General features: G+C 49.4%; 1 protein-coding gene across 4 annotated transcripts in view; it reads left to right on the top strand.

Annotated features, from left to right (window-relative positions):
* The window catches only part of DYSF (dysferlin), a 307,503-nt gene that overhangs the window by 254,797 nt on the left and 37,828 nt on the right, over positions 1–14,878 (top strand). For all 4 annotated transcript variants that reach the window (XM_073343024.2, XM_073343025.2, XM_073343023.2 and 1 more), the window contains 7 exons: positions 411–502; positions 3,590–3,760; positions 4,447–4,589; positions 7,458–7,597; positions 10,199–10,287; positions 10,695–10,790; positions 12,921–13,062. In XM_073343024.2, the coding sequence (XP_073199125.2) occupies positions 411–502; positions 3,590–3,760; positions 4,447–4,589; positions 7,458–7,597; positions 10,199–10,287; positions 10,695–10,790; positions 12,921–13,062 (873 nt within the window). The remainder of the gene's footprint in view (positions 1–410; positions 503–3,589; positions 3,761–4,446; positions 4,590–7,457; positions 7,598–10,198; positions 10,288–10,694; positions 10,791–12,920; positions 13,063–14,878) is intronic.

Here is a 14,878-nt window from a genome sequence, read left to right as displayed (position 1 = left end):
GATCACCCACTATTTTTTCCCCATGGGTGCTTGAGCCCCAGAGCACCCATGGAGTCAGCGCCTATGGGGTAATGAGATCTAAAAGGCAACTCTGTTAAGCCCCTTCTATGCTGCCCCCTCAGTTGCTCATCCCCACTGCCTGTCCGTGGGCAGGCAAGGCCTGGCACAGGGGTTGCAGCTGGATCAGCCAGTGCTAACACCTTTGGGAATTTGTTCTGAACAGCAAAGGGCCAGATTCCGCCCCCCCTTGCTGATGTGGGGTGTTACGCAAGGGTCTGTTCATGGAATAAGGGGTTGATCCATATGACTAAGGGTGGCAGAATCTGCTCCTTAGTGATTAGTATTGTTGTTGAAGATGAGTCTGTAGCAGCCCCACCTCCTCTGTTGTTTCTTTCCTCCTGTCTCTGTAGTGTGACCCCTATGTGAAGATTTTGGTGGGAAAGAAATCCATAAATGACCAGGACAATTACATCCCATGCACGCTGGAGCCCGTCTTCGGAAAGTATGTTTCTCTTTCGCTTCAGTTCCAGATGGGGATGGTGGGACTTGCCTCCCAAGGCAGGATCACAAGCAGACCAGAAAGAGCAGGAAAAGGAGAGGAAGGCAAAGGCTGGTGTCAGAGAGCACAGATGGTCTTGTGACTAAGGCAGTGCTTTGGGACTTGCAAGGTTTTAGTTCAGTTCCTGACTCTGTGTGATCCTGGGCGAGTCATTTACTCTCTGTTCTTTGTCTGTGAAATAGCGGTAATAATGCTACATAAGAACGGCCATCCTGAGTCAGGCCAGTGATCCATCTAGCCCAGCATCCTGGCTTCCGACAGTGGCTGGTGCCAGGTGCTTCAAAGGGAATGAACAGACCAGGGCGGTTACTGAGTGATCCATCCCCTGTCATCTAGTCCCAGCATCTGGCAGTCAGAGGTTTAGGGAGCATAGTTTTGCATCTCTGATCATCTTGGCTAATAGCCATTGATAAACCCATCCTCCATGAACTTATCTCATTCGTTTTTGAACCTGGTTATACTTTTGGCCTTTAAAAACATCCCCTAGCAACCAATTCCACAGGTTGGCTGTGCGTTGTGTGAAGAAGTACTGCCTTATGTTTGTTTTAAACCCACTGCCTGTTAATTTCATCAGGTCACCCCTGGTTTGTGTGTTATGCGAAGGGGTAAATAGCACTTCCTTGCTCACTTTCTCCACACCTTTCATGATGTTATAGACCTCCGTCAGTTATCTGCATTGTGTCTTTAGCGCTATAAGGCCTTCAGCTCATGGGCCATCCCTTTACTGTGTGTTTGAATGGCCCATAACACAATGCTGATCTGCTCTCAGTTAGGGCATTAGATGCTACCATGATACATGTAATAATACGAACTCGGCTATCCACAGCAAGCTCCTCAAGCCGAGGGTAGGGTCTCTTTTGCCAGGCTTGGCTTCCAGCCAAAGACCAGTCTAGACAGAGTTCTGCACCTACCACCCCGTCGCGAAGACGAGACGGAAAACCCAGGTCCCGGCTGCTCATGGCTATTAAAGCTCCCATTTCACAACAATAACCCTGGGATCCTGGCTGTTTTCCAGCTTGGCCAATTACGATTTGCTGACCTGAATTCCTCCTGCTGCTTTAATGGGAGGCACAATCACTCACTTCCCCTCCTAAAAGCTGCTGCAGAGTGGTGGGAGCGCTGTTAAAAGGGCATCGCATTCCACCGTGGAGGCAGCCACGTTTCAGCTGCAGGTGAAGTGACTCCCAGACACAATGGGCCAGATCCTGGCCTTCGGTGTAAACCAGGACTGACTCCACATGGAAGTCAGTGAAGATCAGTGAGGTAAGGCCAGCGTGAGTGAGATGAGAATAAGGCCCATCCTAATGCATGTGCATGTGTGTATATGATGTAAAGGGAGAGTGAGGACCATCTCCATTGACTTCAGCAGAGCTCTATCAGTTTACATCAGCTGAGGATTTGGCCCCAGTGACTCCAGTGGAGCTACACCAATTTACACCAGCTGGGGAGCTGAGCCAGAGAGTTTAGGAAATTCTTTGGGATGCTTCTGGAAGAAAGACACGCTCCCACCCCCCATTTTAAAGTAAGGTATTATAAGAACATAAGAACGGCCAGACTGGGTCAGACCAATGGTCCATCTAGCCCAGTCTCCTGTCTTCCGACAGTGGCCAATGCCAGGTGCCCCAGAGGGAATGAACAGAACAGGGAATCATCAAGTGATCCGTCCCCTGTCGCCCATTCCCAGCTTCTGGCAAACAAAGGCTAGGGACACCATTCCTGCCCGTCCTGGCTAATAGCTATAGATGAACCTATTTTTAACCCGATTATAGTCTTGGCCTTCACAACATCCTCTAGGAAGGAGTTCCACAGGTTGACTGTGCATTGTGTGAAGAAATACTTCCTTTTGCTTGTTTTAAACCTGCTAATTTAATTTGGTGACCCCTAGTTTTTGTGTTATGAGAAGGAGTAAATAACACTTCCTTCTTTACTTTCTCCACGCCAGTCATGACTTTATAGCCCTCTAGCATCTCCCCCCTTAGTCGTCTCTTTTCCAAGCTGAACAGTCCAACTCTTATTAATCTCTCCTCATACGGAAGCCGTTCCATACCCCCAATAATTTTTGTTGCCCTTTTCTGAACCTTTTCCAATTCCAATATATCTTTTTTGAGATAGGGTGACCACATCTGCACACAGTATTCAAGGTGTGGGCTTATCAGGGATTTATATAGAGGCAATATGAGATTTTCTGTTTTATTATCTATCCCTTTCTTAATGATTCCCAACGTTCTGTTCTGGGAATTATTATCTGTTATTATCTGTTAATCTGTTATTCTTCTGGGGCCACTATTCACGAGTGATCCCCAGCTCTCCTCTAGTTGCTTTCCATCTGTAGATCGCAAAGCGAGTCAGGACCATTCCCATTTTGTGGATTGGGAAAGTGAGGCACAGGGAGGGAAAGCAGGCTTGCTCAAAGTCACACAGAACGCCAGCAGCTGACCTGGGCATAGAACCAGGGTCTCCCATGGCCCAGTCCAGTAGCTCACTGCTCTGATCAGGCACGGTGAGGCAGTGGCGAGACAGGCAGGCCGATAAGCCTGCGTTGTTCTGTCATGTGATGGAGGGTGGAAGACATGAGGTCTGTTTCCACTGGATTGTCTGTCCTAAGAGGTGATCAACAACAGACCCCGGGAAAAGCCACTCGCCCCCAGTTCTTCTCTCTGTCGTGGGTGGTTGTGCCTCATGGCTGGAGCAGGAGTCGCTAATCAGGAATTGGAGCCCAGGGTCAGAACCGGAGTCAGAGGCCAGGTGCCAGAGCCAGGGTCACAGGTGAGGAGTCGGAGCTGAGGAACAGGACCGGGTTACCTGTATGAAGGCTGGGAACAAGCAGGCCCAGGAGCTATCGCAACGCCGGGCGACTGTTTTGAGAAGCCACTGAACTGCTGCTGCTGGGCTTAAGAGCCGGTCTGCTGCCTCTTCTCACCAGTCGGGAGGTGCACCCGTCAGGCAGCCGACGCCAGGCCAGCTGCCCAGAGACTGGCTCGGCTGCAGGCCCTGATCCCTGACACTCTCTTGCTTTTCCCCTTTCCACAGGATGTTTGAGCTGACCTGCACTCTGCCTTTGGAGAAGGACCTGAAGGTCGCTCTCTACGACTATGACCTCTTGTCGAAGGATGAGAAGATTGGCGAGACCGTCATAGACCTGGAGAACCGGTTCCTGTCAAAATTCGGTGCCCGGTGCGGCCTGCCCCAGACCTACTGCATGTAGGTACTTCTGATAGCTCAGGTGGCACTGAACTGCCCTGTCGGGGAGACGTGGCTGGGTCAAGGAGGGAAGATATCCAGCACCATCCTGGGCACCTGCATCTGTTGTGGTATCAGCACACCGACATGCCCAGGAGAGGCGCTGCCAGGGGAGCTTTGTGTCAGAACATCACCTTCACGCCATGCAATGCCTCCTGGGCCCTGCGTGGCTGGCCCCAAAACCCCAAGAGCTTGCCACGAGCACGTGGGAGTCACCCTGCCAAAACCAGGGTCATCCTGCAGATATTGGGATGGGGGGAGGTCCCTACAGCTTGAAATGTCTCAGCTACTGGGGTTCCCCCCATCTCCCCTGGGAGACGGTCAGGTCCAGCCTGAGGTTTCCTCTGCCTATTCTGGGGGAGATTCACCCGCAAGCAGGGTGAAATGTGCTGTGTAAGGCCATAACGAGGATCCCACTGTGCCTAGGTCTGTCCCCTGGAACAGCTCCTCTCCCGCCGTGCTGCTTCCACCCTCAGCTCCTTGCTGGCTCTTAGAGTTCAGTTTGGGTTTCTTTAAAAAATATCCTGGCCTCATTCGCCCCCGCTGCAGTTCTGCCGCAGCCCCGGCAGTTGCCCCAGGAACAGTCGTGGCCCTTGGAGGTGGGATGTATTTTACAACACTTTGTTCTTACTAACGTCTTGCTTCAGTTCTGGACCCAACCAGTGGCGAGACCAGCTCCGACCTTCCCAACTGCTCCATCTCTTCTCCCTGCAACGCAACTGCAAAGCTCCCATCTACAAGCCAGACCGGGTCATATTCAGGGAACAGGAGTACATCCTCTCTGAGTTCGGTAAAGGAGTCTCCTTGCATCCATAAACCTTTCCCACTCCCCCTCCTGTTTACTGCACTGGAGACTGGCAGCACGTGAAACAGGGTGGCGAAACTGATGAGTGAAGATGAACAGTCAAGCTGATTTACAGTGACAGCTTCAGCTCATGTTGTCTCTGATCTGAAAACCCACATGGCCAGCCCAAAGGAGCCATCAGCATTATAGAATCTGGAGTGCTCCTATCAGCTCCACGAACTGCAGCCCAGATCGAGGCCCTATTGTGCTAGGCACTGTACATACACATAGGGCCAGTCCCTGCCCCAAAGAGCTCACCGGCTAAACAGATTAGACAGCCCAAGAGTGGGAGAAAGGACGAATGGTCCTGTTCCTTTTATAGAGGTGGAACAGAGAGATGAAGTGACTTTCCCAAGGTGCTGTAGGGACTCTGTGGTATACTCAAGAATTGAACCCAGAACTCCAGTTCAATGCCTTAACCACAAGGCCATCCTTCCATCAGCTTAATACCTTCTGTAACTGTAGCAAACCATGGCCAAACGCATATAGACACCACTCTCATCAGGAGGAATTAGAGCCTGGGCCTTCAGCTGCACAAATGCAGGCCTTTAGCCCTTGAGTTGCAGAAAATCTGCAACTGGACTTGCTGGGTATAGCCACTAGAGAGCGACAATATCACATACACCAGGCCAGCGTAACACACCCTTACCTTTATCATCATACAGCTTGAAAGGCAGTAGCATTGTAGCTACAACCGTGTGTGCCCAGGTGGCCATCTCTGATTTCGAGGGCAATCCGCTGTGGTATACACATGAATGGTATTTCTGTGCACGGTTGAAATCTACCAGGATTCACCATCTTGCCAGGAGGGTGGAATTCCTCCTCTTTGGACTCAAAACGGTGCATTTCCGTCCAGCCGAAGAGGCGAAATCGCACCATGCAAATATGTAGGGGTGCCAAAAGGTGTCAGTTTCCTCATAAGGTCTGACAAGCGCAAAGGGTTGTGTGATCACGCAGCTGCGCTTTGCTTGCACGGGCTGAGATTGGTGCAGCGACCTGGGGTACGTAGCAGAAATACAAAGCACTCCCAAATGTTTTAGGGTTTTGCTGCACAGACCCCGCTTGGAAGGAGCTAGGAAGCAGCCACTTCTTCACAGCCTCCTGTTCTGCGTCAGGTTTTCGCCAAGTGCTGGAGAGGTGTTAAGTTGAGGGGGGCTCGTCTCTCCCCACCCCAGCCTGCCTTTCACCTTGCTTTCTTTTAATGGCAATCACTTCAAAACCAGAACAAAGCTTGGGTGTTTGACCTCAGCGAGATCTGGAAACCAGCTGTGTGTGCAGAGCAGTGTCAGATGTGAACCTGGCGGGGCATAAAGTGAAGCCATTAAATACGAGAGCAGGGGTTTTACAAGCATTGTGCCCAGACCATTATTTCATAACCCCCACATTGTTGGTTTCAGAGAGAGGTTTTTATTTCTGAGCCTCACACACATACACACCCAAGCCAGGTTTCCAGGACTTGGGACGAATCCCATGTGTATGAAGTTTAACCACTTCAAGGCACTGCCAAGAAAGAAGCTGGGATATATCACCTGAAAACAGCAGAGCTGTAATAATATTGATATAGCGCATTTCATTTCAAAGGCCCTCAGGGTGCTTTGAACCGACTCTCAGCTCTGCTGAAGTGCAGCCACCTCTGGAGTGGAGGACTCCAGCAAATCAGTGCATAGATATGTGGAGAGGGAAAGTTTTGGGTGAGGACAATTGGATACACTCCCTCCTCTTCCATAAAATGATGAGGGATCTTTAATGTCTGTGCAGAGCAGACCAGGACCAAAGTTGTTAGATCTTGTCCAATAATAGCAGACAATGCACCTTTTCCCAAGGATAAGGGACGGAGAAGGGAGCTGTGACTGAAACATGATTCAGAAGGTAGGAAGCTTCTGGCATTCATTGCATGAGGGTCAGCAGAGGTCAGCACAATGGAGGAACGTTCTGTGCTGGCCTCTTGTGAAAATCTCATCAGAAATATCACAGGGGGCAAATGGGTGTTTGTATGTAATCACTAGGGGCCAATTCACCTCTCCAGTGGTTAGGACGTTAACCTGGGACTTGGGAGACCTGGGTTGGATTCTTTGATCTGCCACAGACTCCCCGTGTGACATTGGGCCAGTCACTTAGCCTCTCTGTGCCTCAGTTTCCCCATCTGTACAACGGGAACAGGGCCCTGCCCTGTCTCACGGGGTGTGTGTGAGGATAAATACAGTAAAGTGTGTGAAATACTGATAAGTGCTATGGAAGAGCTGAGTTGCTCCTTATTCAGATCAATGCCAGGAGAGAAGACCCTGACCCGGGTACAAGCCGTGATCTCACTGGTTTCAGCAGTGCCCCTCCGCAGCCCTCGGCACGTTAGAAAGATGGGTTAAACTGACCCAGTTTGAACCATGTTGATCAAACCTTAACAAAAATATATGCAGACCTCCGAGCAAACTCCCCCAAATGGTCCTGTTCACCTTCCCATCTCCAGCCACTCTACCCTAAACCAGCGCTGGCAGGGCGGCTTTTCATCAGATGCGGGACCTGGTGGGACAAAGAGGACTGTGGCTTTCAGAGCTGAGCATCCCTCACCAAGCATGCCCCCATCCGTCCCCCTCCAGCCAGCTCCCTCCTGGTCCAAGCAGCAGGCTGCTAGCTCGTGTGCCCCAGATTGTCACAGCGCCCATGAGACGGGCTTCTGGACTCACGCTGACCCAGGGTAGTCCATGGAGTGACCCGGGGGTAAGCCGCAGTGTGAGATCAGAATCGGGCCCCAGGTCGGTGATGGAGCCATGAAGTGCATTCAGTAACCTCGCTCGCTGTCTGATCTCTCTGTGGCAGAGGATGGCAAGCCCCTCAACCCGCACCTGGGAGCGCCGGAGGAGCGGCTCGCCCTGTACGCGCTGCGGAAGCAGGGCCTGGTGCCTGAGCATGTGGAGACGAGGCCTCTCTACAGCCCGCTGCAGCCTGAAATTGAGCAGGTAGGAGCCACAGGGATGTCAGTGACCAAGCCTGAAACAGAGCTTTTCTACTGGTCCAGCAGCAGCCTGCTCAGAAGGGGCCCCTGGCAAAGGGTCTGCCATGCATCACGGGTTCATACTGGGCTGTCAAGGATCAGGCTTCTGATGACCCTGGCAGTGCCTTTCTACGCCATGAGCAGCTGCATCTTGTGCATGCATCCATCAGGGGGTGCTAGGCTTCCCCTGTGTATCAAACAAGAACCAATCATGGCCTGATCCCGCAAAGCGTTTCTCCTGCAGAGTAATCCCATTGGACAGGTGGCCTTGCTGTCAGTGAGGACTGCTTGCCGTGGGGACAGGGATTGCAGGAGGTGGCCATGGGTATGAGTGGGTGATGCCCGAATAGATCCATTACACAGATTTCCACCAAACTCTTCGGACCAGCGCTAGTCTATAACCCACTAAGTAACGATGGGCACTTCCGTAGTATTGAGCAGACAGCGATGCCTATAACACCCTGGGAGCAGACTATTGCCTGCCCTTTGCAGATGGTGGGGATGGGGGTTAAAGACTTTCTCATGGCCACAGAGGCGCTTTCAGGTTTAGGACCTAGCATTTCCTGGCCACGCTGTCTCTCCAACCACTTTTTTCCCTCTGGTGGAGCATGCTGACTACAATAGCACCTGAATCTTATTTACTGATGTGCCAATAGCAGGCTCTGCTCTGTTACAGCAGCCTTTAGAGAGGCCAGCCAAGGTCAGGGGCTGTACAAACACATAGCGATAGACACTGTCTGCCCCAACAAGCTCACAATCTCAATAGAGAAGGATTACAGGACAAAGAGAGGTGCAGGGACATGACCGAGGTCATGCAGCAGGTTAGTAGGTGAACCAAGATTAGAACCCAGGGCTCAGTCCTCTAGGCTGCATGACATTGTTGTAGACACAACAGCAGAAGAGATGGTCCTTGGCTTGCGGAATTTATAATCAGACTAAACTCTGTTCTGTTAACTCCTTTCTAAACATTGTTTCAGAGTAGCAGCCGTGTTAGTCTGTATTCGCAAAAAGAAAAGGCGTACTAGTGGCACCTTAGAGACTAACCCATTTATTTGAGCATGAGCTTTCGTGAGCTTTCGTGAAGTGAGCTGTAGCTCACGAAAGCTCATGCTCAAATAAATGGGTTAGTCTCTAACGTGCCACTAGTACTCCTTTTCTTTTTTCTAAACATTGTACTGCCCGTGCGGCGCTTCGTACTTTTGGCTAGAACTATGATGAGCAGAGTTGTTTTTTCTGGTCTCCCCTGGTGAGCAGAACCAGAAATCTTGGGAAGAAGCCTGAGCTCAGGCGGTTGGATAAGTCTTGAAGGATCCTCCAGATCTTGGGCAGTTTGCCCATTGCCACCCCCACAGAACTAATGTGGACCAAATCCCGAGAAGCGCTGGTTCCATGGAAGTCAAGCAGGTTGCAGGTACTCAGCACCTCTCAGGATTTGTACCAAGGATCAGTAGAAGGATTCACTCTGGCTCTTCTCATCAGTTGTGAAGAAACTGGGCCCAGGGAGTCCACGGGGCAGCTCCTCTGGAGTTCCCAAAAGGAAGGCTCTGGCCCACTGTTTTAAAGCTAGGAGATAGAATGTGTGCACTTGTTTCCAGTAAGTTATACGCTGGGTTTTCAAAGGGCAGGTCTACACTAGAAGCATCTCCTGCTGACATAGCGCTGGTGTGGACAGCGTTTAGGTCGCTGTAACTTGTGTTGTTCAGGGGGTGTCTTTTTCACACCCCTGAGCGATGTAAGTTAGATCTGCTTAAGCAGTAGTGGAGACCTGCCCAAAGTTTGCTACCGTTTCCTGTTGCGTGAAGATTTTTCATGGCGTCCCCCCACCCCAAAGCCATTTATGATGGGCTGATTTTCAAAGTCAATAAGTTTTATGCCCTTGACACTGCACAGTCAAATGTCCCTAGATTCTTCCTTGCACCCATTCCCAACAACATCAAAAAGTAACAGGCCATATCCCCAGCTGGTGTTAATCTATCTAGCACCATTGAGTCAATGAAGCTACTACACCCTTTGACACCAGCAGAGCATCTGACCCAATGTAGGTAGATTCAGTCATAGAGTTTAAGGCCAGAACACACCATGACATCATCTACTTTGAGCTCCTCTGTATCCCAGGCTCGTACATTTCACCCAGGTATTGAGCCCAGTAACTTGTGTTTGGCTAATGAGTATCTTCCAGAAAGAGATCCAGTCTTGATTTGAAGACATCAAGAGATGGAGGGAGAATCCATCACTTCCCTTGGTAGTTTGTTCCAATGGTTAACCACCCTTATTTCAAAATGGGGGCCTTCTGGAAGCTAAGCCAGCCGGTTCTTGCTCAGCCTCTCTCTATTAAATGAAAGAGCCGTTTCGTACGCTGTATGTGCTCCCCGGGAGGGTACTTTGCTTCAGCTCCCAGATCTGTTTGCTGAAATAAGAAGTGGGCTCCTTGCCATTGTCAAAAATAAATCTCCTCCTGCCTTTGAGCTCTTTCATTGTTTTGAGTCGATATTTCCATGAACACATCAAACAAGGAGAGTGACGTTAACCCAGTTCCTAGACCTCACAGCTGTTTGTTTCATTACAGGGAAAGCTACAGATGTGGGTAGACTTGTTTCCAAAGTCTCTGGGTCCGCCTGGACCTCCGTTCAACATCATGCCGCGCAGAGCAAAGAGGTGACTTGGTTTTTGTTTCTTGCTGGTGTGTGAGCTCCCTGTCGGGGATGCTGATGGAATAGACCACATTATCTGGTCACTTACACAAAGAAATAGTGGCTGCTTGCACGTTCTGCCCAGGGAATCGTAATGCACATGTCAGAGGAGATATGAGTGCTTGGAGCGTTCTCCTGCCCTAACTGCCTACAGCCATATGCTTCTAAAGCATCCTTTAGCCCAAACTCTCCTGGGTGACTTTACACCCAGGGAGATTTCTCACATGAGTGAAAGTTACAGGATCAGACCCTTTGCATCTGAGCTATTCTGCAAGCAAAGTGCCTTTAAATATAGCCTTAGCTTCCTTCCATTTTAGACCATGGTTTTTATTCCATTCTGATGTCTCGGTGTGTGGTGGGGGGATATTTCAGGTTCTTCTTGCGCTGCATTATCTGGAACACCAAAGACGTGATCCTAGATGACCTCAGCATCACTGGAGAGAAGATGAGCGACATCTACGTGAAAGGGTAGGCGATCCCGCTGCTTCAGGCTATGTTAGTGATGTGTCAATGTGTTACAGATCAGCAAGGAAACAGTTAACTATTGCGACATTCAGGTGGTCTTCATTGGGCATCTGAGTGAACCCCTCACTGAGATAAATGGGGCAAGTTCACACCTCTGCGAGCTGTTGTTCCAGGCTCTTTGCAAACACCAGTGCATTAGCTACAGTCACTTCACATTTCTGCGGTTTTCTTTGCAACCGTAACAGCTGAGATTCTGAAGGACAAGATAGCAACTTGAGAGAGGTGCTAGTATGTTGTATTGCTGGACACCAGCCCAACTGAAGCCTCATCCATGGCATGGATTATGCATGTGTTGTATACAGAGCTAGTCTTGTTTACATAGCTGCCTTTTTGAAATTCCTTTTCCTGGACAAAAATGTGGCAGCTGGCAGTAACTCCTCTGGCACGTTTTCCCTTCTCTGTCTGACTCCATTTATGTTTTATCTTGTGTAAAATAGTGCGATCACAGCCAAGGGAGTTACTTATTTTGTACGTTCTTGGTTTTATGAACAGGAAGAGGGAGGATTTTGAAACAGACTGTAAATCCCTTTTTTACAATCCCAATTTTCCTCCTGTAAATCCAAAATGCACACGGCTTACCTGGTATTTGCATCAAGTTCATTGTTGTCAATTCTAGCCAAGAGGTTCCATACGTTTTGGAGTTTGGAATTAGCAGAGTGGGGCGGGATAGCATTGGGGAAGTGGGAATATCTAAAGTTTGATCAAGCCCCCCCGCCCGCCTGGTTTTTTATCATTCCCAACAAACATACAGATCACCCATTGCTGTAAATGAGCTAAATGCTTTGCCCAGCCATCATTTGCCATGTCTTCCCAAGATGGGGTAATCAACATTCCTGCATGACACTGGCTCCTATAAAGCCAATCCCACATGACACATAAGTGATTTGGCACTGTGCCCTATGGTACAAAGGCACCTCTGTCACAAGTCAGACTAGTGACTATGTGTGACTCCTAGTTGGCCTCCTAACTAGAGCTCAGAGGCTACTGTGATGGGCTGGGTCCTTATAAGCAGGCAGATGAGATAGATCACAATCAGGGCCCTAATACCTCAAATAAATAACAGTGCGTTTTGTTTGCAAGAAGCTAAACTGCTATTTATTATCTGTATCAAAGAAGCACCTAGAGCCCCAACAGAGACCAGGGCCCCATTGTGCCAGGCATGATGGTTCTTGTTAGCACCAGTACAGATATGTCTAGAAATACATTAAGGGCTGGTACAAAGAGGACGGTGATCAGCTGTTCTCCATGCCCACGGAAGGTAGGCCAAGAAGTCATGGGCTTAATCTGCCGCAAGGGAGATTTAGGTTAGCTACTAGGAAAAGCTTTCTAATGTAAGGATGATTAAACACTAGAATAGGCTTCCAAGGGAGGTTTGTGGAATCCCCATGGCTGGAGTTGTGAAGAACAGATTAAACAAACAGCTGTCAGGGATGATCTAAGCTTACTTGATTCTGCCTCAGCGCAGGGGGCTGGACTTGACGACCTCTGAAGGTCCCTTTCAGCCCCACATGTCTATGATTCTATGACAAGGAGATTTTTTTATTTCTAATTTTGTATTAAATTTTATACTAAATAAATGCATAATTTTGTATTAAAATTTCCTACAGAAAGTTATTTTGCAATTACTGACCAAAACTGTCAAAGCTAAAGTTAGGCTCCCTTATGTAGGTAGGTCCCAGGTCATTTAGGACTTTGTAGGTCAAAAACATCTTAAAACCAGTTGGAAGCCAATAGGCAACCAATGGGCAATATGCCAATCATTATTCCTTCAAAAAGAAAAGGAGGACTTGTGGCACCTTAGAGACTAACAAATTTATCTGAGTATAAGCTTTCGTGAGTTGCATCCGATGAAGTGAGCTGTAGCTCACGATAGCTTATGCTCAAATAAATTTTAGTCTCTAAGGTGCCACAAGTCCTCCTCTTCTTTTTGTGGATACAGACTAACATGGCTGCTACTCTGAAACCTGTCATTATTCCTTCAGTCATCTTTATATCTGCACCCATCAGTTTTGAGTGAGTTGCTCAAAGATCCTTTGTTTTCATTTCATTACTCAGTGCCTTTGTATTTTGCAGTTGGATGATTGGCCATGAGGAGAACAAACAGAAGACCGATGTGCATTACCGGTCTATGGGAGGCGAAGGGAATTTCAACTGGAGATTTGTCTTCCCCTTTGACTACCTTCCCGCTGAGCAAGTCTGTCACATTGCTAAAAAGGTAAGCTTCTTACATCCGCCTAGTTATAGTCCTTGGGGGACTGACTATACTTCTTGTTAGAGACAAGGTATTTGAGGCAATATCTTCTACTGGACCAACATTTGTTGCTGAAAGAGAAAAGCTCAGAAGCATGGTCCAGTAAAAGAATTACCTCATACATCTGGTCTCGTATCCTGGAACCAGTATGGCTACAACACCACAAACAACATGTGCTTGTTCTACACAGCAAACAACATACTGAAGTTATGCAATGATATGCCTGCCATTGATCTGTTTTTACATGGGAATGATGGGGGTGAAGGGAGGATTAGTGACACTTCTTTCCTTCTGGCCTTCGAATCGATGAATCAGTGGGTTACACAACAGCAGTGGTTAAGGGGTTAGAGCAGGAGTTCTCAAACGTCATTGCACCGTGACCCCCTTCTGAGAACAAAAATTACTACATTACCCCAGGAGTGGGGACAGAAGCCTGAGCCTGCCCGAGCCCCACTGTCCTGGGTTGGGGGGCCAAAGCCCAGGCCCCACTGCTCCAGGCAGGGGGGCCAAAGCTGAAACCCAAGGGCTTCAGCCCCAGGCAGGGAGCCTGTAACCTGAGTCCTACCACCCCGGACTGAAGCCCTGGGGCTTTTGCTTCAGCCCTGGGTGGTGCGGCTCAGGCTTCAGCTTCAGTCCTGGGTGGTGGGGCTTGGGCTTTGGCCCCGGGCCCCAGCAAGTCTGAGCCAGCCCTGGTGACCCCATTAAAATGGGGTCACAATCCACAGTTTGAGAACCGCTGGGTTAGAGGGACTGACTCTCGAGAAGGGGTTCTGGACATATGAAGTAGTGCTAGTAAAAGACAGCCACAAGGGGGATCAAACAGACCTTCAGAGGGCACTCGACTTACCTCATGTGTGCCCAGCTGTAGCAGTGAACCCCGAGATGAGGAAATTGTCATCACGTATCCTGAATTGGGGCCAAATATACAATGACAGTCCTCAGCAGTGTGCTGCTGATCAAGCTACAAATAGTCAATTATCTTCATAACATGGGTTGGCAAAAGTGAAGGGAGGGAAGAGCCTACAGATATTGGAAGGGGATATAAGAGTCAGGGAAGCCTAGGAGCAGGCAGGGGTGCGTGGGTGGGTAGAGCTAGACATGCTGGGATTAAATTAAGGAAAATGAAGGCAGAATATCCAGGAATACGTTCATGGGTGGGGGGTGGGGTGAGATCTATTCTACTTTGCCCCACCTCTCCTACCCCAGTTCTCCCGAGAAGTTTTTTTTTAAGGTCCCATCTCTCTCTGCAGGAACTGGCTTGCTTTGGGGTATCATCATGTAACCACAGGCCTCCTGGGTGGGGTGTTCTGTCCCTTGTAGTGGCACCGAGACCACCTGGAGAGAGAGATGAATGCGTATGCTCTACAGCCTTAGCTAAGGGCCACATGGCTTTTAGCTCATGCAGCAGAGGCTCATGCATTTAGCTTCAGCGGTCCCAGGTTCGATTCTGCCTGCCGATGACCAGGATCTGTCGCCGTTACAAGGGGGAGCTCATCTGGGATTTCCACTGGGAAGTCTCTGAAGCTCGGGATGTGCTTCCTCAGCTAGGGGAAGTATGTAACACCACACACCTCCTGGGTGTGGTGTTCTGTCCCTTCTAGTGATGCTGAGACCACTTAGAGAGAGAGGGAGAGAGATATTAATGAGTCTGCTCTACAGCCTTAGCTAACAGCCATAGGGCTTTTAGCTCATGCGGTGGAGGCTCATGCATTTAGCTCCTGAGGTCCCAGGTTTGATCCCACCTGCTGATAACCAGAGTCTGTCGGTGTTACAGTTACAA

This window comes from Lepidochelys kempii, chromosome 4, assembly GCF_965140285.1.
Source record: "Lepidochelys kempii isolate rLepKem1 chromosome 4, rLepKem1.hap1, whole genome shotgun sequence".
NCBI lineage: Eukaryota > Metazoa > Chordata > Testudines > Cheloniidae > Lepidochelys > Lepidochelys kempii.
This window is presented reverse-complemented; position numbering and strand designations above follow the sequence as displayed.